Below are 20,770 nucleotides of genomic sequence, written 5' to 3' on the forward strand. Positions count from 1 at the left end.
ATTTTTGTGAAAAAGTATGATTTTTTATTTTTACGGCTCTGCATAATAAACTTTTGTGAAGCACTTGGTTTGTCAAAGTTCTCACCACATATCTAGATAAGTTCCTTAGGGGGTCTAGTTTCCAAAATGGTGTCACTTGTGGGGGGTTTCAATGTTTAGGCACATCAGTGCCAAACGCAACATGGTGTCCCATCTCAATTCCAGTCAATTTTGTATTGAAAAGTCAAATGGCGCTCCGTCCCTTCTGAGCTCTCCCATGCGCCCAAACGGTGGTTTACCCCCACATGTGGGGTATCGGCGTACTCAGGACAAATTATCCAACAACTTTTGGGGTCCAATTTCTCCTGTTACTGTTGGTAAAATAAAACAAATTGGAGCAGAAGAAATTTTTTTGTGAACAAAAGTTAAATGTTCATTTTTTGTTAAACATTCCAAAAATTCCTGTGAAACATCTGAAGGGTTAGTAAACTTCTTGAATGTGGTTTTGAGCACCTAGAGTGGTGCAGTTTTTAGAATGGTGTCACACTTGGGTATTTTCTATCATATAGACCCCTCAAAATGACTTCAAATGAGATGTGGTCCCTAAAAAAAAATGGTGTTGTAAAAATGAGAAATTGCTGGTCAACTTTTAACCCTTATAACTCGCTAACAAAAAAAATGTTGTTTCCAAAATTGTGCTGATGTAAAGTAAACATGTGGGAAATGTTACTTATTAAGTATTTTGTGTGACATATCTCTGTGATTTATAGGCATGAAAATTCAAAGTTGGAAAATTGCGAAATTTTCTAAATTTTTTCCAAATTTCCATTTTTTTTTTTACAAATAAACGCAGGTAATATCAAAGAAATGTTACCACTATCATGAAGTACAATATGTCACGAGAAAACAGTGTCAGAATCACTGGGATCCATTGAAGCGTTCCAGAGTTATAACCTCATAAAGGGACAGTGGTCAGAATTGTAAAAATTGGCTTGGTCATTAACCTGCAAACCACCCTTGGGGGTAAAGGGGTTAATAATAAAGACCTTCATTTATAAAGAAACTGCATTGTGTGATTACTTGTGTTATCTTAGTCCAACATTTACATTTATTTGGTGATCGGAAACATGTAAGTGTGAAAAACGTGCAAAAAAAAAAAGGAAATCAGGACGGGGTGAAGCCTTTATCACATCACTGTGTATGGACCCCAGGATGTAAGAGATGGCGCTGCGGTCCCTGGGGAGGAGGTGACATCCCGCGAGCTCATCTCCTCGTCTCAGGACATTGCCTCCAATCAGTGAATCACATCATGTTCCCTAGCTTCACCTAAAGAACTTCTGCAGCAGCTGTGGCTCCTCCATGTCTGGAGTAGTCCAGGACCCTGCGTACATTCTAATCATATTTTATGGGGGGACTTTGCATTAGACGCCCTCCCCTCGCTCACCTCTCACCTTTCCTCCCATCTCTCTCCTCATTTCTCTCATCTTCTCACCACTCCTTATCTCTTCTCCCATCTCTCTCCTCACCTCTCCTCATCTCTCACCTCTCCTCCCATCTCTCTCCTCACCTCTCCTCATCTCTCTCCTCTCCTCCCATCTCTCTCCTCACCTCTCCTCATCTCTCTCCTCTCCTCCCATCTCTCTCCTCACCCATCCTCATTTCTCTCATCTCCTCACCACTCCTCATCTCTCTCCTCATCTCTCTCCTTTCCTCCCATCTCTCTCCTCACCACTCCTCATCTCTCCTCCCATCTCTCTCCTCACCTCTCCTCATCTCTCTCCTCTCCTCCCATCTCTCTCCTCACCTCTCCTCATCTCTCACCTCTCCTCATTTCTCTCCTCTCGCATCTCTCTCCTCTCCTCCCATCTCTCCCCACCTCTCCTCATCTCTCTCCTCTCCTCCCATCTCTCTCCTCACCACTCCTCATCTCTCACCTCTCCTCATTTCTCTCCTCTCCCATCTCTCTCCTCTCCTCCCATCTCTCCCCACCTCTCCTCATTTCTCTCCTCTCCTCCCATCTCTCTCCTCACCTCTCCTCATCTCTCTCCTCTCCTCCCATCTCTCTCCTCACCTCTCCTCATCTCTCTCCTCTCCTCCCATCTCTCTCCTCACCCATCCTCATTTCTCTCATCTCCTCACCACTCCTCATCTCTCTCCTCTCCTCCCATCTCTCTCCTCACCTCTCCTCATCTCTCACCTCTCCTCATTTCTCTCCTCTCCCATCTCTCTCCTCTCCTCCCATCTCTCCCCACCTCTCCTCATTTCTCTCCTCTCCTCCCATCTCTCTCCTCACCTCTCCTTGCTCATTTGTCACCTCTCCTCCTCTCACCTCACCTCAGGGGATGGCAGGACTCTGGAGAATGAATTGCAGAGGGTCATGGAGAGCAGCGTTTCGCCCAGGATGGTCCTCAGGTGTTTGGCCATTACCTCCTGCTGCCGGGGTGAGCAGTGATTTTCCAGGGACAGGATGAGCGGATATGGAGAGGCCTGGATGGAAAGAATGGGAGATGGAGGGGCATCAGCACAGGGCAGAGCACAGATCCCAGACATTAGGGGTCCATGTGGTCATTCAGGGAGCATCATACACCCCAAGTATATGGCAGCACTACATGTACACTATATGGGGGCTCTACAAGTACAAAGAAAGGTAGGGAAATAACAGCTGCAGGATATATGGGATTTAGTCCATAGATCAAAGGAACCAGCAATGATCGCAAGTAATCAATAGCGGAAATGGGGCACAAAGGACTTCTGCTCCCACTGTCCTGACCCCACCACAGGACGCGCGTGGGTCCTGACCCCACCACGGGGCACGCATCTGTCCTGACCCCACCACAGGGCGCGCGTGGGTCCTGACCCCACCACGGGGCACGCATCTGTCCTGACCCCACCACAGGACGCGCATCTGTCCTGACCCCACCACAGGGCGCGCATCTGTCCTGACCCCACCACAGGACGCGCATCTGTCCTGACCCCACCACAGGGCGCGCATCTGTCCTGACCCCACCACAGGACGCGCATCTGTCCTGACCCCACCACAGGGCGCGCATCTGTCCTGACCCCACCACAGGACGCGCATCTGTCCTGACCCCACCACAGGACGCGCATCTGTCCTGACCCCACCACAGGACGCGCATCTGTCCTGACCCCACCACAGGACGCGCATCTGTCCTGACCCCACCACAGGGCGCGTATCTGTCCTGACCCCACCACAGGACGCGCATCTGTCCTGACCCCACCACCACGGGGAGCGCATCTGTCCTGACCCCACCACCACGGGGAGCGCATCTGTCCTGACCCCACCACCACGGGGAGCGCATCTGTCCTGACCCCTCCACCACGGGGAGCGCATCTGTCCTGACCCCACCACCACGGGGAGCGCATCTGTCCTGACCCCTCCACCACGGGGAGCGCATCTGTCCTGACCCCTCCACCACGGGGAGCGCATCTGTCCTGACCCCACCACCACGGGGAGCGCATGTGTCCTGACCCCACCACCACGGGGAGCGCATGTGTCCTGACCCCTCCACCACGGGGAGCGCATCTGTCCTGACCCCTCCACCACGGGGAGCGCATCTGTCCTGACCCCACCACCACGGGGAGTGCATCTGTCCTGACCCCACCACCATGGGGAGCGCATGTGTCCTGATCCCACCATGGGGCAGATTGTTGTATAGTGTGTAGGTGGAATACCGCCATACGGTGCTCGTGCATTCAGTGATTGCAGAGTGCAGCTGCCCGGTGTTTGTTTGCCTGTTTATTGGCCATGGTGAACATACTGTACATCTGCACTTTTAATTAAAGGGGTTTAACATTATTCCCAAGAACAAAGTGGATTTCAATCATTAGATCTTGTAATGGACATTGGGTTTGTTAATATAAAATATATTATTATTTATAATGTGCCTCCACCCCACCCCGCCGTGTCCTGAGTAATGGGTGGTTCTGACTGTGCAGGGACCTGAACGGCACATGCCACAGCTCCTGAGCAGGGGAGGGAAGAAGAGAGGTTACACACAGCTCAGCAGGGCATCACAGCTAATTCTTCCTTTGAGACAACACATTTCCCTGCTTGTTTTGTCACAGGAGCGAGTGTCTCAGCATTCTGATCTCATCATAAATCAAGTCAGTGACATCTTAACTCAGCAGCAGCAAAAACATCACCACGCTCACCTGATTTATGGTGAGCTCAGGAAGCAGAATCACTCGCTCCTGTGATAAAACAGGCGGGAAATATGTTACTTGAGAGAGTAGCAACAGCAAGCCACTGCTATGCCGTCTATAAACAGGCATGTTCCTTCCCTCCCATCCAGCAGCTGTGGTATGTGCCGTCCAGCTCCCTGCATTGTCAGACGCAGCCATTACATAGGGCACCGAGGGGGAATATTGGTGATTTCACCACTTATTTATATTCCACTCTCTATTGATTACAATGTACATTATAGGTGTGAAAAGTCAACCGCGCTAACACTGTATGACCCTAGGCTGGTGGCGAGTATGGCGCTAAGGCACAGGATGGCGCTATTACTGTATAACGCACGGCGGCACTGACCTGGAAGGCGTACTGCTTGATGACAGAGATGACGGACTTGAAGAGCAGCCTGCTGGTCAGAGTGTATCCGTGATAGACAACAGGCTCGTCTGCCTCTCCATCCCAGCAGTCAATCTCCAGACAGCGGCAGCCACGCAGGAGAGCGCTACATGTGGAGAGGAGGAAAGTATGTGATCCCCACAGGAGAGCACGACGTGTGGAGAGGAGGAGAGTATGTGATCCCCAGAGGAGAGCACGACGTGTGGAGAGGAGGAAAGTATGTGATCCCCAGAGGAGAGCACGACGTGTGGAGAGGAGGAAAGTATGTGATCCCCACAGGAGAGCACGACGTGTGGAGAGGAGGAAAGTATGTGATCCCCACAGGAGAGCACGACGTGTGGAGAGGAGGAAAGTATGTGATCCCCACAGGAGAGCACGACGTGTGGAGAGGAGGAAAGTACAGTTAGTGCCAGAAATATTTGGACAGTGACACAATTTTCGCGAGTTGAGCTCTGCATGCCACCACATTGGATTTGAAATGAAACCTCTACAACAGAATTCAAGTGCAGATTGTAACGTTTAATTTGAAGGGTTGAACAAAAATATCTGATAGAAAATGTAGGAATTGTACACATTTCTTTACAAACACTCCACATTTTAGGAGGTCAAAAGTAATTGGACAAATAAACATAACCCAAACAAAATATTTTTATTTTCAATATTTTGTTGCAAATCCTTTGGAGACAATCACTGCCTTAAGTCTGGAACCCATGGACATCACCAAACGCTGGGTTTCCTCCTTCTTGATGCTTTGCCAGGCCTTTACAGCCGCAGCCTTCAGGTCTTGCTTGTTTGTGGGTCTTTCCGTCTTAAGTCTGGATTTGAGCAAGTGAAATGCATGCTCAATTGGGTTTAGATCTGGAGATTGACTTGGCCATTGCAGAATGTTCCACTTTTTGGCACTCATGAACTCCTGGGTAGCTTTGGCTGTATGCTTGGGGTCATTGTCCATCTGTACTATGAAGCGCCGTCCAATCAACTTTGCAGCATTTGGCTGAATCTGGGCTGAAAGTATATCCCGGTCCACTTCAGAATTCATCCGGCTACTCTTGTCTGCTCTTATGTCATCAATAAACACAAGTGACCCAGTGCCATTGAAAGCCATGCATGCCCATGCCATCACGTTGCCTCCACCATGTTTTACTGAGGATGTGGTGTGCCTTGGATCATGTGCCGTTCCCTTTCTTCTCCCCATCATTCTGGTACAGGTTGATCTTTGTCTCATCTGTCCATAGAATACTTTTCCAGAACTGAGCTGGCTTCTTGAGGTGTTTTTCTGTCTATTTTTGGCATTGATGAATGGTTTGCATCTAGATGTGAACCCTTTGTATTTACTGTCATGGAGTCTTCTCTTTACTGTTGACTTAGAGACAGATACACCTACTTCACTGAGAGTGTTCTGGACTTCAGTTGATGTTGTGAACGGGTTCTTCTTCACCAAATTAAGTCTGCGGCGATCATCCACCACTGTTGTCATCCGTGGACGCCCAGGCCTTTTTGAGTTCCCAAGCTCACCAGTCAATTCCTTTTTTCTCAGAATGTACCCAACTGTTGATTTTGCTACTCCAAGCACGTCTGCTATCTCTGTGATGGATTTTTTCTTTTTTTTCAGCCTCAGGATGTTCTGCTTCACCTCAATTGAGAGTTCCTTTGACCGCATGTTGTCTGCTCACAGCAACAGCTTCCAAATGCAAAACCACACACCTGGAATCCACCCCTGACCTTTTAACTACTTCATTGATTACAGGTTAACGAGGGAGACGCCTTCAGAGTTAATTGCAGCCCTTAGAGTCCATTGTCCAATTACTTTTGGTCCCTTGAAAAAGAGGACGCTATGCATTACAGAGCTATGATTCCTAAACCCTTTCTCCGATTTGGATGTGGAAACTATCATATTGCAGCTGGGAGTGTGCACTTTCAGCCCATATTACATATATAATTGTATTTCTGAACATGTTTTTGTAAACAGCTAAAATAACAAAACTTGTGTCACTGTCCAAATATTTCTGGCCCTAACTGTATGTGATCCCTCACAGGAGAGCACGACGTGTGGAGAGGAGGAAAGTATGTGATCCCCAGAGGAGAGCACGACATGTGGAGAGGAGGAAAGTATGTGATCCCCACAGGAGAGCGCGACATGTGGAGAGGAGGAAAGTATGTGATCCCCACAGGAGAGCGTGACATGTGGAGAGGAGGAAAGTATGTGATCCCCAGAGGAGAGCACGACGTGTGGAGAGGAGGAAAGTATGTGATCCCCAGAGGAGAGCACGACGTGTGGAGAAGAGGAAAGTATGTGATCCCCAGAGGAGAGCACGAAGTGTGGAGAGGAGGAAAGTATGTGATCCCAAGAGGAGAGCACGACGTGTGGAGAGGAGGAAAGTATGTGATCCCCACAGGAGAACACGACATGTGGAGAGGAGGAAAGTATGTGATCCCCACAGGAGAGCACAATGTGTGGAGAGGAGGAAAGTATGTGACCTCCACAGGTGAGTACGACGTGTGGAGAGGAGTAAAGTATGTGATCCCCACAGGAGAGCACGACGTGTGGAGAGAAGGAAAGTATGTGATCCCTCACAGGAGAGCACGACGTGTGGAGAGGAGGAAAGTATGTGATCCCCACAGGAGAGCACGACGTGTGGAGAGGAGGAAAGTATGTGATCCCCACAGGAGAGCACGACATGTGGAGAGGAGGAAAGTATGTGATCCCCACAGGATAGCACGAAGTGTGGAGAGGAGGAAAGTATGTGATCCCCACAGGAGAGCACGACGTGTGGAGAGGAGGAAAGTATGTGATCCCCACAGGAGAGCACGACGTGTGGAGAGGAGGAAAGTATGAGATCCCCACAGGAGAGCACAACATGGGGAGAGGAGGAAAGTATGTGATCCCCAGAGGAGAGCGTGACATGTGGAGAGGAGGAAAGTATGTGATCCCCACAGGCGAATACGACATGTGGAGAGGAGGAAAGTATGTGATCCCCACAGGAGAGCGCGACATGTGGAGAGGAGGAAAGTATGTGATCCCCACAGGAGAGCACAACGTGTGGAGAGGAGGAAAGTATGTGATCCCCACAGGAGAGCCCGACGTGTGGAGAGGAGTAAAGTATGTGATCCCCACAGGAGAGCACGACGTGTGGAGAGGAGGAAAGTATGTGACCTCCATAGGAGAATGACATGTGGAGAGGAGGAAAGTATGTGATCCCCACAGGAGAGCACGACGTGTGGAGAGGAGGAAAGTATGTGATCCCCACAGGAGAGCACGACGTGTGGAGAGAAGGAAAGTATGTCATCCCCACAGGAGAGCACAAAGTGTGGAAAGGAGGAAAGTATGTGACCTCCACAGGAGAATGCTACATGTGGAGAGAAGGAAAGTATGTGACCTCCACAGGAGAGCACGACGTGTGGAGAGGAGTAAAGTATGTGATCCCTCACAGGAGAGCACGGCATGTGGAGAGGAGGAAAGTATGTGATCCCTCACAGGAGAGCACATGTGGAGAGGAGGAAAGTATGTGACCTCCATAGGAGAGCGCGACATGTGGAGAGGAGGAAAGTATGTGATCCCCACAGGAGAGCACGACGTGTGGAGAGGAGGAAAGTATGTGATCCCCACAGGCGAGCATGACGTGTGGAGAGGAGTAAAGTATGTGATCCCCACAGGAGAGCACGACGTGTGGAGAGAAGGAAAGTATCTCATCCCCACAGGAGAGCACAAAGTGTGGAAAGGAGGAAAGTATGTGACCTCCACAGGAGAATGCTACATGTGGAGAGAAGGAAAGTATGTGACCTCCACAGGAGAGCACGACGTGTGGAGAGGAGTAAAGTATGTGATCCCTCACAGGAGAGCACGGCATGTGGAGAGGAGGAAAGTATGTGATCCCTCACAGGAGAGCACATGTGGAGAGGAGGAAAGTATGTGACCTCCATAGGAGAGCGCGACATGTGGAGAGGAGGAAAGTATGTGATCCCCACAGGAGAGCACGACATGTGGAGAGAAATCCCTGTATTTTCAGACCTCTTTTACTACGCAGCCACGGGGTAGATGGCGGGTTGCGGTGGGTACCTGATGTACGCAGACAGATGACTCTGGCCCACGATCTGGTTGGACAGCAGGTAGGTGTTGTGGGAGGAGGAGATGTAGTAGCTGGTCAGTGGCTGAGTCATGTCCTGATAAACCTGGCAGTGCTCCTTCCGCAGGATCTGAACGTCCTCTGAAGTCATCAACCTGGTGAACCCTTCTATCGTCAGATAGTTGTCCCTCCGGGCTGAAAGAGGTCGGGATCATTCACAGGAATGGGGCAACTTACAATATTGCTGGTACATTATCTTATCCTCCAGTCACCTCCAGAGCTGCACTCGCTATTCTGCTGTTACATTGTGTCTTACACTCCAGTCACGTCCAGAGCTGCACTCACTATTCTCTTACATCATGTCATATCCTCCAGTCACCTCCAGAGCTGCACTCACTGTTCTGCTGTTACACCGTGTCTTATCCTCCAGTCACCTCCAGAGCTGCACTCACTATTCTGCGGTTACATCGTGTCTTATCCTCCAGTCACCACCAGAGCTGCACTCACTATTCTGCGGTTACATCGTGTCTTATCCTCCAGTCACCTCCAGAGCTGCACTCACTATTCTGCAATTACATCGTCTCTCATCCTCCAGTCACCTCCAGAGCTGCGCTCCCTGCCGTCGTCCTCTTACCTTCCACCATCAGCTCGTGTTTGTGGATCAGTCGTTGTGCGGCCTCCTCTGTGGCGGTGGCCTGGCACTGCTCGTTCAGGAGGAACTCTCGCAGTCTCTGTGAGGAGAGGGCGGTGCGTTCCTTGGACAGCCGGTGGAAGAGCTGCAGCAGCTCCGGCCGGTGGACCAGCTTCTTGTAGATGGATTTGAAGCCGCTGATGGGGATGAGGCCGGTTCTGCCGGGATCCTCCTGCTGCATGAAGACCCAGAAACAGAGCAGAAGTAAGCTGGGATCCAGAATGCCCCCCGAAGCAGAGAGCGACCGAGAGTCATCAGGGCAGGCGATAGGAGACAGGCGGAGGCGAGGTCACCACAGAGGACCCTGCCCATCACCACCGCCATGGGATCACCCGGACACACAAGTCACATGGTGTACAGCCACGTACGAGTGGAAGAAACCACCATCATCACCAACGACACCATCATCACCAACGACATTATCATCATCATCGACAGCATCACCAACGACACCATCATCACCATCACCGACACCATCATCATCGACACCATCATCACCAACGACTGTCATGATTCCAATGGCAGGGAATCACAAAAGGACAAGCACCAACGAGCTCTAGGGTGATGGAACCTGAGCTGACCGCGACCCTAAACCTGAACACACAAATAACAATAGCCGGGGAACGTGCCTACGTTGATCCTAGACGTCTCGCACCAGCCGAAGATCTAACTTCCCCTATTAGAAGAAACACAGACCTCTCTTGCCTCCAGAGAAACACCCCACAGAAATAGCAGCCCTCCACATATAATGACGGTGAAATGAGAGGAAGGCACATACACAGTATGAAAACAGATTCAGCAAAATGAGGCCCGCTAAAACTAGATAGCAGAGGATACAAAAGTAAACTGCGCGGTCAGCAAAAAACCCTTCAAAAAACCATCCTGTAATTACTTGAACTCATGTTCCAACTCATGGAACATGAGGAGCAATTACAGCCCACTAGAGCAACCAGCAGCAAAGAAACAATTATATGCAAGCTGGACAAGACAAAAATAAAGCAAAACGTGGAACAAGAAAATCAAAAACTTAGCTTGTCCTGAAGATTACTGAAGCCAGAAGCTGAGGTAACAAAACACTCTGATAACCTTGATAGCCGGCGGGGAAATGACAAGAAAGCCCATTTGAGTCCAAGAAGAGGTTTTTACATGTACCCATTCAGATGGAGACGTTTATTCTCAGTGAGGTAGGTCAAGCGTAGGACCTCGTATAAGAGAGATGCCTTAACGTGGCTACGAGGTACACATAAAATTGGCCATTTTTGTGCGCTAAAAGCTGTCATTTTTCATATTTCTAGTGCAGTAATGCAGTTCAAATTTCGTTTTTTCAAGTTTGCATGTTTTGGCGCTGCAGTGTGCTGCCCTATTTATTTAACTATATATGAGTTGGCGACTATGGGTTCAGCACCTGTTCACACTCAGTCTATGTTTGGATGTGCAGGTCAGGTTTTTGAAATGTATTCTCTAGCCTTCTGATCGTGCACTCCCCGCCTCCTAGCTTCAGGTGTTTTAATTATAGTAGGTCCAATACCCCTCCACATAGAGAGAGAATTTGAGTCCAAGAAGAGGTTTTTACATGTACCCATTCAGATGGAGACGTTTATTCTCAGTGAGGTAGGTCAAGCGTAGGACCTCGTATAAGAGAGATGCCTTAACGTGGCTACGAGGTACACATAAAATTGGCCATTTTTGTGCGCTAAAAGCTCTCATTTTTCATATTTCTAGTGCAGTAATGCAGTTCAAATTTCGTTTTTTCAAGTTTGCATGTTTTGGCGCTGCAGTGTGCTGCCCTATTTATTTAACTATATATGAGTTGGCGACTCTGGGTTCAGCACCTGTTCACACTCAGTCTATGTTTGGATGTGCAGGTCAGGTTTTTGAAATGTATTCTCTAGCCTTCTGATCGTGCACTCCCCGCCTCCTAGCTTCAGGTGTTTTAATTATAGTAGGTCCAATATCCCTCCACATAGAGAGAGAATTTGAGTCCAAGAAGAGGTTTTTACATGTACCCATTCAGATGGAGACGTTTATTCTCAGTGAGGTAGGTCAAGCGTAGGACCTCGTATAAGAGAGATGCCTTAACGTGGCTACGAGGTACACATAAAATTGGCCATTTTTGTGCGCTAAAAGCTCTCATTTTTCATATTTCTAGTGCAGTAATGCAGTTCAAATTTCGTTTTTTCAAGTTTGCATGTTTTGGCGCTGCAGTGTGCTGCCCTATTTATTTAACTAAGAAAGCCCGGTTAAATAGGAAACTCCCAAATCCTAATAGAACAGGTGGACACCAGAGACAGCAGAACACAAATCACCCAGTACCATCAGTAACCACAAGAGGGAGCCCAAAAACAGAACTCACAACAGTACCCCCCCCTTGAGGAGGTGTCACCGAACCCTCACGAGAACCACCAGGGCGACCAGGATGAGCCCTATGAAAAGCGCGGACCAAATCATCAGCATGAACATCAGAGGCAACCACCCAAGAATTATCCTCCTGACCATAACCCTTCCACTTGACCAAATACTGGAGCTTCCGTCTGGAAACACGAGAATCCAAGATCTTCTCCACAACATACTCCAATTCTCCCTCCACCAGCACCGGAGCAGGAGGCTCAAGCGAAGGAACAACAGGTACCTCATACCTCCGCAACAACGACCGATGGAACACATTATGAATAGCAAACGATGCCGGGAGATCCAAACGAAACGACACAGGGTTAAGAATTTCCAAGATCCTATAAGGACCGATGAACCGAGGCTTGAACTTAGGAGAAGAGACCTTCATAGGAACAAAATGAGAAGACAACCACACCAAGTCCCCAACACGAAGTCGAGGACCCACGCGGCGACGGCGATTAGCAAACTGCTGAGCCTTCTCCTGGGACAACTTCAAATTGTCCACCACATGACTCCAAATCCGATGCAACCCATCCACCACCATGTCCACTCCAGGATAATCAGAAGGCTCCACCTGACCAGAGGAAAAACGAGGATGAAACCCCGAATTACAAAAGAAAGGAGAAACCAAGGTAGCAGAACTAGCCCGATTATTAAGGGCAAACTCGGCCAGCGGCAAAAAGGTAACCCAGTCATCCTGATCAGCAGAAACAAAACACCTCAAATAAGTTTCCAAGGTCTGATTAGTTCGCTCCGTCTGGCCATTCGTCTGAGGGTGGAATGCAGACGAAAAGGACAAATCAATGCCCATCTTAGCACAGAACGTCCGCCAAAATCTAGACACAAACTGGGATCCCCTGTCAGAAACGATGTTCTCCGGAATCCCATGCAAACGAACCACGTTCTGGAAAAACAGAGGGACCAACTCAGAGGAGGAAGGCAACTTAGGCAAGGGTACAAGATGAACCATTTTAGAAAAGCGGTCACACACAACCCAGATGACGGACATTTTTTGAGAGACAGGGAGATCCGAAATAAAGTCCATGGAAATGTGCGTCCAAGGCCTCTTCGGGATAGGCAAAGGTGACAACAATCCACTGGCTCGAGAACAGCAAGGCTTAGCCCGAGCACAAACCTCACAAGACTGCACAAAAGAACGCACATCCCTCGACAAGGAAGGCCACCAAAAAGACCTGGCCACCAAGTCTCTAGTACCAAATATTCCAGGATGACCTGCCAACGCAGAAGAATGGACCTCGGAGATGACCCTACTGGTCCAACTATCCGGAACAAACAGTCTCTCAGGCGGACAACGATCAGGTTTACCCGCCTGAAACTCCTGCAAAGCACGTCGCAAGTCTGGGAAGACGGCCGACAAAATCACCCCATCCCTAAGGATACCAGTGGGCTCAGAATTTCCAGGGGAGTCAGGCATAAAACTCCTAGAAAGAGCATCCGCCTTCACATTCTTTGAACCTGGCAGGTATGAAACCACAAAATTGAAACGAGAGAAAAACAGTGACCAACGAGCCTGTCTAAGATTCAGACGCCTGGCAGACTCAAGGTAAATCAGATTTTTGTGATCAGTCAAGACCACCACACGATGTCTAGCACACTCCAGCCAATGACGCCACTCCTCAAATGCCCACTTCATGGCCAAAAGTTCCCGATTACCCACATCATAATTCCGCTCAGCAGGCGAAAATTTTCTAGAAAAGAACGCACATGGCTTCATCACCGAGCAATCGGAGCTTCTCTGTGACAAAACCGCCCCCGCTCCAATCTCGGAAGCATCAACCTCAACTTGGAAAGGAAGCGAAACATCAGGCTGACGCAACACAGGAGCAGAAGAAAACCGGCGTTTAAGTTCCTGAAAGGCCTCCACAGCCGCAGGAGACCAATCAGCAACATCAGCACCCTTCTTAGTCAAATCCGTCAAAGGCTTAACAACACTAGAAAAATTAGTTATAAAACGACGATAGAAATTAGCAAAGCCCAAGAACTTCTGCAGACTCTTAAGAGATGTAGGCTGCGTCCAGTCACAAATAGCCTGAACCTTGACGGGATCCATCTCAATAGTAGAAGGGGAAAAAATATACCCCAAGAAAGAGATCTTCTGGACTCCAAAGAGACACTTTGAGCCCTTTACAAACAAAGAATTGGCCCGCAGGACCTGAAACACCTTCCTGACCTGCTGAACATGGGACTCCCAGTCATCAGAAAAAAACAAAACATCATCCAAATACACAATCATAAATTTATCCAGATATTCACGGAAAATATCGTGCATAAAGGACTGGAAGACTGAAGGAGCATTAGAAAGTCCGAAAGGCATTACCAAATACTCAAAATGGCCCTCAGGCGTATTAAATGCGGTTTTCCACTCATCACCTTGCTTTATTCGTATAAGATTATACGCACCCCGGAGATCAATCTTAGTGAACCATTTAGCCCCCTTAATGCGAGCAAACAAATCAGTCAACAAAGGCAAAGGATACTGATATTTTACGGTAATCTTATTCAAAAGACGATAATCTATACAAGGCCTCAAGGACCCATCTTTTTTGGCCACGAAAAAAAAACCTGCTCCCAAAGGGGACGAAGATGGACGGATATGTCCCTTTTCCAAGGACTCCTTAACATAATCCCACATAGCAGTATGCTCTGGCACTGACAGATTGAACAAACGACCTTTAGGAAATTTACTACCAGGAATTAAATCTATAGCACAATCGCAATCCCTGTGAGGAGGAAGCGAACTGAGCTTAGGCTCCTCAAAAACATCCCGATAATCAGACAAAAATACAGGAACCTCAGAAGGAGTAGATGAAGCGATAGAAATCGGAGGTGCATCATCATGAACCCCCTGACATCCCCAGCTTAACACAGACATTGTTTTCCAGTCAAGGACTGGATTATGAGTTTGTAACCATGGCAGACCAAGTACTAGAACATCATGTAAATTATACAACACCAGGAAGCGAATCACCTCCTGATGAACGGGAGTCATACGCATGGTCACTTGTGTCCAGTACTGAGGTTTATTCATAGCTAAAGGTGTAGAGTCAATTCCCTTCAAAGGAATAGGGACTTCCAGAGGCTCAAGACTAAACCCACATCGCTTGGCAAATGACCAATCCATAAGACTCAGGGCAGCGCCTGAATCCACATAGGCATCGACGGAAATGGCTGATAATGAACAAATCAGAGTCACAGACAGAATGAACTTAGACTGTAACGTACTAATGGCAACAGACTTATCAACCTTTTTTGTGCGTTTAGAGCATGCTGATATAACATGAGCTGAATCACCACAATAAAAGCACAACCCATTTTTCCGCCTATAGTTTTGCCGTTCACTTCTAGACTGAACTCTATCACATTGCATTGTCTCAGGTGCCTGTTCAGAAGACACCGCCAAATGGTGCACAGGTTTGCGCTCCCGTAAACGCCGATCAATCTGAATAGCCATAGTCATAGACTCATTCAGACCCGTAGGCGCAGGGAACCCCACCATAACATCTTTAATGGCCTCAGAAAGGCCATCTCTGAACTTTGCAGCCAGGGCGCACTCATTCCACTGAGTAAGCACCGACCATTTCCGAAATTTTTGACAATATATTTCTGCTTCATCTTGCCCCTGAGAGAGAGCTAATAAAGCTTTTTCAGCCTGAATCTCCTGGTTAGGTTCCTCATAGAGCAAACCCAATGCCAGAAAAAACGCATCCACATGAAGCAACGCAGGATCCCCTGGTGCCAATGCAAATGCCCAATTTTGAGGGTCACCCCGCAGGAAAGATATAATAATCTTAACCTGCTAAGCAGGGTCTCCAGAAGAGCGAGATTTCAAAGAAAGGAACAGCTTGCAATTGTTCCTAAAATTCAGAAAACTAGATCTATCTCCAGCAAAGAACTCTGGAATAGGAATTCTAGGTTCAGACATAGGAGCATGTACAACAAAATCTTGTATATTTTGAACCTTAGCAGCAAGATTATTCAAGCTGGAAGCTAAACTCTGGACGTCCATGATAAACAGCTAAGGTCAGAGCCATTCAAGGATTAAGAGGAGGAAAAAAAAAAAAAAAAAAATCAGCCAGGCTGCAATTAAGGCTAGGCAGCAACCTCAGAGGAGAGAAAAAAAAAAAACTTCCTCAGACTACTTTTCCTCCTACTTCAGCCCAAACATTTTGGCCGGCTATACTGTCATGATTCCAATGGCAGGGAATCACAAAAGGACAAGCACCAACGAGCTCTAGGGTGATGGAACCTGAGCTGACTGCGACCCTAAACCTGAACACACAAATAACAATAGCCGGGGAACGTGCCTACGTTGATCCTAGACGTCTCGCACCAGCCGAAGATCTAACTTCCCCTATTAGAAGAAACACAGACCTCTCTTGCTTCCAGAGAAACACCCCACAGAAATAGCAGCCCCCCACATATAATGACGGTGAAATGAGAGGAAGGCACATACACAGTATGAAAACAGATTCAGCAAAATGAGGCCCGCTAAAACTAGATAGCAGAGGATACAAAAGTAAACTGCGCGGTCAGCAAAAAACCCTTCAAAAAACCATCCTGTAATTACTTGAACTCATGTTCCAACTCATGGAACATGAGGAGCAATTACAGCCCACTAGAGCAACCAGCAGCAAAGAAACAATTATATGCAAGCTGGACAAGACAAAAATAAAGCAAAACGTGGAACAAGAAAATCAAAAACTTAGCTTGTCCTGAAGATTACTGAAGCCAGAAGCTGAGGTAACAAAACACTCTGATAACCTTGATAGCCGGCGGGGAAATTACAAGAAAGCCCGGTTAAATAGGAAACTCCCAAATCCTAATAGAACAGGTGGACACCAGAGACAGCAGAACACAAATCACCCAGTACCATCAGTAACCACCAGAGGGAGCCCAAAAACAGAACTCACAACAAACGACACCATCACCGACACCATTATCATCGCCAACCACACCATCATCATAGACACCATCATCACAGACACCATCATCATAGACACCATCATCATCATAGACACCATCATCATCATCACCGACACCATCATCATCATCACCAACGACACCATCATCATCATCACCGACACCATCATAGACACCATCATCATCATCACCGACACCATCATCATCACCGACACCATCATCATCACCAACGACACCATCATCATCATAGGCACCATCATCATCATAGACACCATCATCATCATCACCGACACCATCACCAACGACACCATCATCGACACCATCATCATCATCGACACCATCATCATCATAGGCACCATCATCATCACCAACGACACAATCATCATCATAGACACCATCATCATCATCACTGACACCATCATCATCATAGGCACCATCATCATCACCAACGACACCATCATCATCATCACCGACACCATCATCATCATAGGCACCATCATCATCACCGACACCATCATCATCATAGACACCATCATCATCACCAACGACATCATCATCACCAACGACACCATCATCACCGACACCATCATAGGCACCATCATCATCACCAACGACACCATCATCATCACCGACACCATCATCATCATAGACACCATCATCATCACCGACACCATCATCATCATAGACACCATCATCATCACCAACGACATCATCATCACCAACGACACCATCATCACCGACACCATCATCATCACCAACGACACCATCATCATCACCGACACCATCATCATCACCACCGACACCATCATCATAGACACCATCATCATCAACACCATCATCATCATCATCATCACCAACGACACCATCAACACCGACACCATCATCATCACCAACGACACCATCATCACCATCATCATCAACGACACCATCATCACCATCACCGACACCATCATCATCATAGACACCATCATCATTAACAGCATCATCATCACCGACATCATCATCACCAGCGACACCATCATCATCATAGACACCATCATCACCGACACCATCATCATCACCAACGACACCATCATCATCATCAGACACCATCATCATCATCACCGACACCATCATCATCATCATCATCACCGACACCATCATCATCATCATCATCACTGACACCATCATCACCAGCGACACCATCACCAGAGCTGATGACCGTTTCTCACCTTCATCAGGAATTTCAGATGTTGGGTTTCAGTGGTGACATTTAACCCCTTCAGCGTGTCCACCACGTCCTGGTGAGTCATTAGCCCGCTGCGCTCTCCTGCTCTAGAGCTCTCCCCTCTGCACATTGTATTAAGAGATCAACAAAGGTCCATGGCCCCAGGAGCTGTGACATCATCATCAGTACTGCCACAGGAGTCCGCTGTCCACCCACACCCTACCGTCCGGGGCGTACTGTAACACATCACACTCTCCCCTCCGGAGCATCCCCCACACATGCTTCCCTCCGGGGCGTCCCCCACACACCCTCCCCTCTGGGGCGTCCCCCACACACCCTCCCCTCCGGGGCGTCCCCCACACACTCTCCCCTCCGGGGCGTCCCCCACACACCCTCCCCTCCGGGGCGTCCCCCCACACACCCTCCCCTCCGGGGCGTCCCCCCACACACCCTCCCCTCCGGGGCATCCCCCACACGCCCTCCCCTCCGGGGCATCCCCCACACGCCCTCCCCTCCGGGGCGTCCCCCACACACCCTACCCTCCGGGGCGTCCCCCACACACCCTACCCTCCGGGGCGTCCCCCACACACCCTCCCCTCCGGGGCGTCCCCCACACACCCTCCCCTCTGGGGCGTCCCTCACACACCCTCCCCTCTGGGGCATCCCCCACACACCCTCCCCTCTGGGGCGTCCCCCACACACCCTCCCCTCCGGGGCATCCCCCCACACACCCTCCCCTCCGGGGCGTCCCCCCACACACCCTCCCCTCCGGGGCATCCCCCACACGCCCTCCCCTCCGGGGCATCCCCCACACGCCCTCCCCTCCAGGGCGTCCCCCACACACCCTACCCTCCGGGGCGTCCCCCACACACCCTACCCTCTGTGGCGTCCCCCACACACCCTCCCCTCCGGGGCATCCCCCACACGCCCTCCCCTCCGGGGCGTCCCTCACACACCCTCCCCTCCGGGGCGTCCCCCACACACCCTCCCCTCCGGGGCATCCCCCACACACCCTCCCCTCTGGGGCGTCCCCCACACACCCTCCCCTCCGGGGCATCCCCCACACACCCTCCCCTCTGGGGCGTCCCCCACACGCCCTCCCCTCCGGGGCGTCCCCCACACGCCCTCCCCTCCGGGGCATCCCCCACACACCCTCCCCTCTGGGGCGTCCCCCACACACCCTCCCCTCTGGGGCATCCCCCACACACCCTCCCCTCTGGGGCGTCCCCCACACGCCCTCCCCTCCGGGGCGTCCCCCACACGCCCTCCCCTCCGGGGCATCCCCCACACACCCTCCCCTCTGGGGCGTCCCCCACACACCCTCCCCTCTGGGGCATCCCCCACAGATGGCCAGTAACGGGAGGATACTTGTGGTCCATGCCGGCTGCTCTGCATGTGTCCTCCTAACCGGCTGATTTACTGCAGGCGGAATCTGGTGACATCACACACCTGGCGATGATGTCATAGTAGAAGCTGCAGCACATTCTGCTCCTGAAATCCTCTGTTCTGCTGATGCAGCTGCGCCATTGTCCCTTCCACTACAAGAAGGAGCTGCTGAGGGGGCAGAACCTGTGGTGAGGACGCGGCTCACTGCTGCTGGGGCACCGCTGTCACACTGATGGGCAGGGGGCGCTGCACGGCCTGCCCCCCAAACATCACCCACATCAGTGCGGAGAGCACCCGCTATACGGTGACATCACACATACAGGCCACACCGAGCAGCCAGTGCCCATAGCAACCAGAGCACAGGAGCCACTGCCCATAGCAACCAGAGCACAGGAGCCACTGCCCATAGCAACCACAGCACAGGAGCCACTGCCCATAGCAACCAGAGCACAGGAGCCACTGCCCATAGCAACCAGAGCACAGGAGCCACTGCCCATAGCAACCAGAGCACAGGAGCCACTGCCCATGACAACCAGAGCACAGGAGCCACTGCCCATAACAACCAGAGCACAGGAGCCACTGCCCATGGCAACCAGAGCCCAGGAGCCACTGCCCATAGCAACCAGAGCCCAGGAGCCACTGCCCATAGCAACCAGAGCACAGGAGCGACTGCCCATGACAACCAGAGCACAGGAGCCACTGCCCATAGCAACCAGAGCACAGGAGCCACTGCCCATAGCAACCAGAGCACAGGAGCCACTGCCCATAGCAACCAGAGCACAGGAGCCACTGCCCATAGCAACCAGAGCACAGGAGCCATTGCCCATAGCAACCAGAGCACAGGAGCCACTGCCCATAGCAACCAGAGCACAGGAGCCACTGCCCATAGCAACCAGAGCACAGGAGCCACTGCCCATAACAACCAGAGCACAGGAGCCACTGCCCATAGCAACCAGAGCACAGGAGCCACTGCCCATAGCAACCAGAGCACAGGAGCCACTGCCCATAGCAACCAGAGCACAGGAGCCACTGCCCATAACAACCAGAGCACAGGAGCCACTGCCCATAGCAACCAGAGCACAGGAGCCACTGCCCATAGCAACCAGAGCACAGGAGCCACTGCCCATAGCAACCAGAGCACAGGAGCCATTGCCCATAGCAACCAGAGCACAGGAGCCACTGCCCATAGCAACCAGAGCACAGGAGCCACTGCCCATAGCAACCAGAGCACAGGAGCCACTGCCCATAACAACCAGAGCACAGGAGCCACTGCCCATAGCAACCAGAGCACAGGAGCCACTGCCCATAGCAACCAGAGCACAGGAGCCACTGCCCATAGCAACCAGAGCACAGGAGCCACTGCCCATAGCAACCAGAGCACAGGAGCCACTGCCCATAGCAACCAGAGCACAGGAGCCACTGCCCATAGCAACCAGAGCACAGGAGCCACTGCCCATAGCAACCAGAGCACAGGAGCCACTGCCCATGGCAACCAGAGCCCAGGAGTCACTGCCCATAGC

General features: G+C 50.4%; 1 protein-coding gene across 1 annotated transcript in view; it reads right to left on the minus strand.

The window, feature by feature from the left end:
• PLCZ1 (phospholipase C zeta 1) overlaps positions 1-19,551 on the minus strand; it is a 115,518-nt gene extending 95,967 nt beyond the window's left edge. The window contains exons 1-6 of the mRNA XM_069762753.1: positions 19,233-19,551; positions 17,869-17,986; positions 9,269-9,500; positions 8,628-8,829; positions 4,532-4,676; positions 2,314-2,466 (exon numbers count right to left, since the gene is read on the minus strand). Of these exons, the coding sequence (XP_069618854.1) occupies positions 2,314-2,466; positions 4,532-4,676; positions 8,628-8,829; positions 9,269-9,500; positions 17,869-17,986; positions 19,233-19,243 (861 nt within the window). The 5' untranslated portion in view covers positions 19,244-19,551. The remainder of the gene's footprint in view (positions 1-2,313; positions 2,467-4,531; positions 4,677-8,627; positions 8,830-9,268; positions 9,501-17,868; positions 17,987-19,232) is intronic.
• Between the last annotated feature and the right edge of the window lie 1,219 nt (positions 19,552-20,770).

The sequence above is a fragment of the Ranitomeya imitator genome, chromosome 4 (genome assembly GCF_032444005.1).
Source record: "Ranitomeya imitator isolate aRanImi1 chromosome 4, aRanImi1.pri, whole genome shotgun sequence".
Taxonomy (NCBI): Eukaryota; Metazoa; Chordata; class Amphibia; order Anura; family Dendrobatidae; genus Ranitomeya; species Ranitomeya imitator.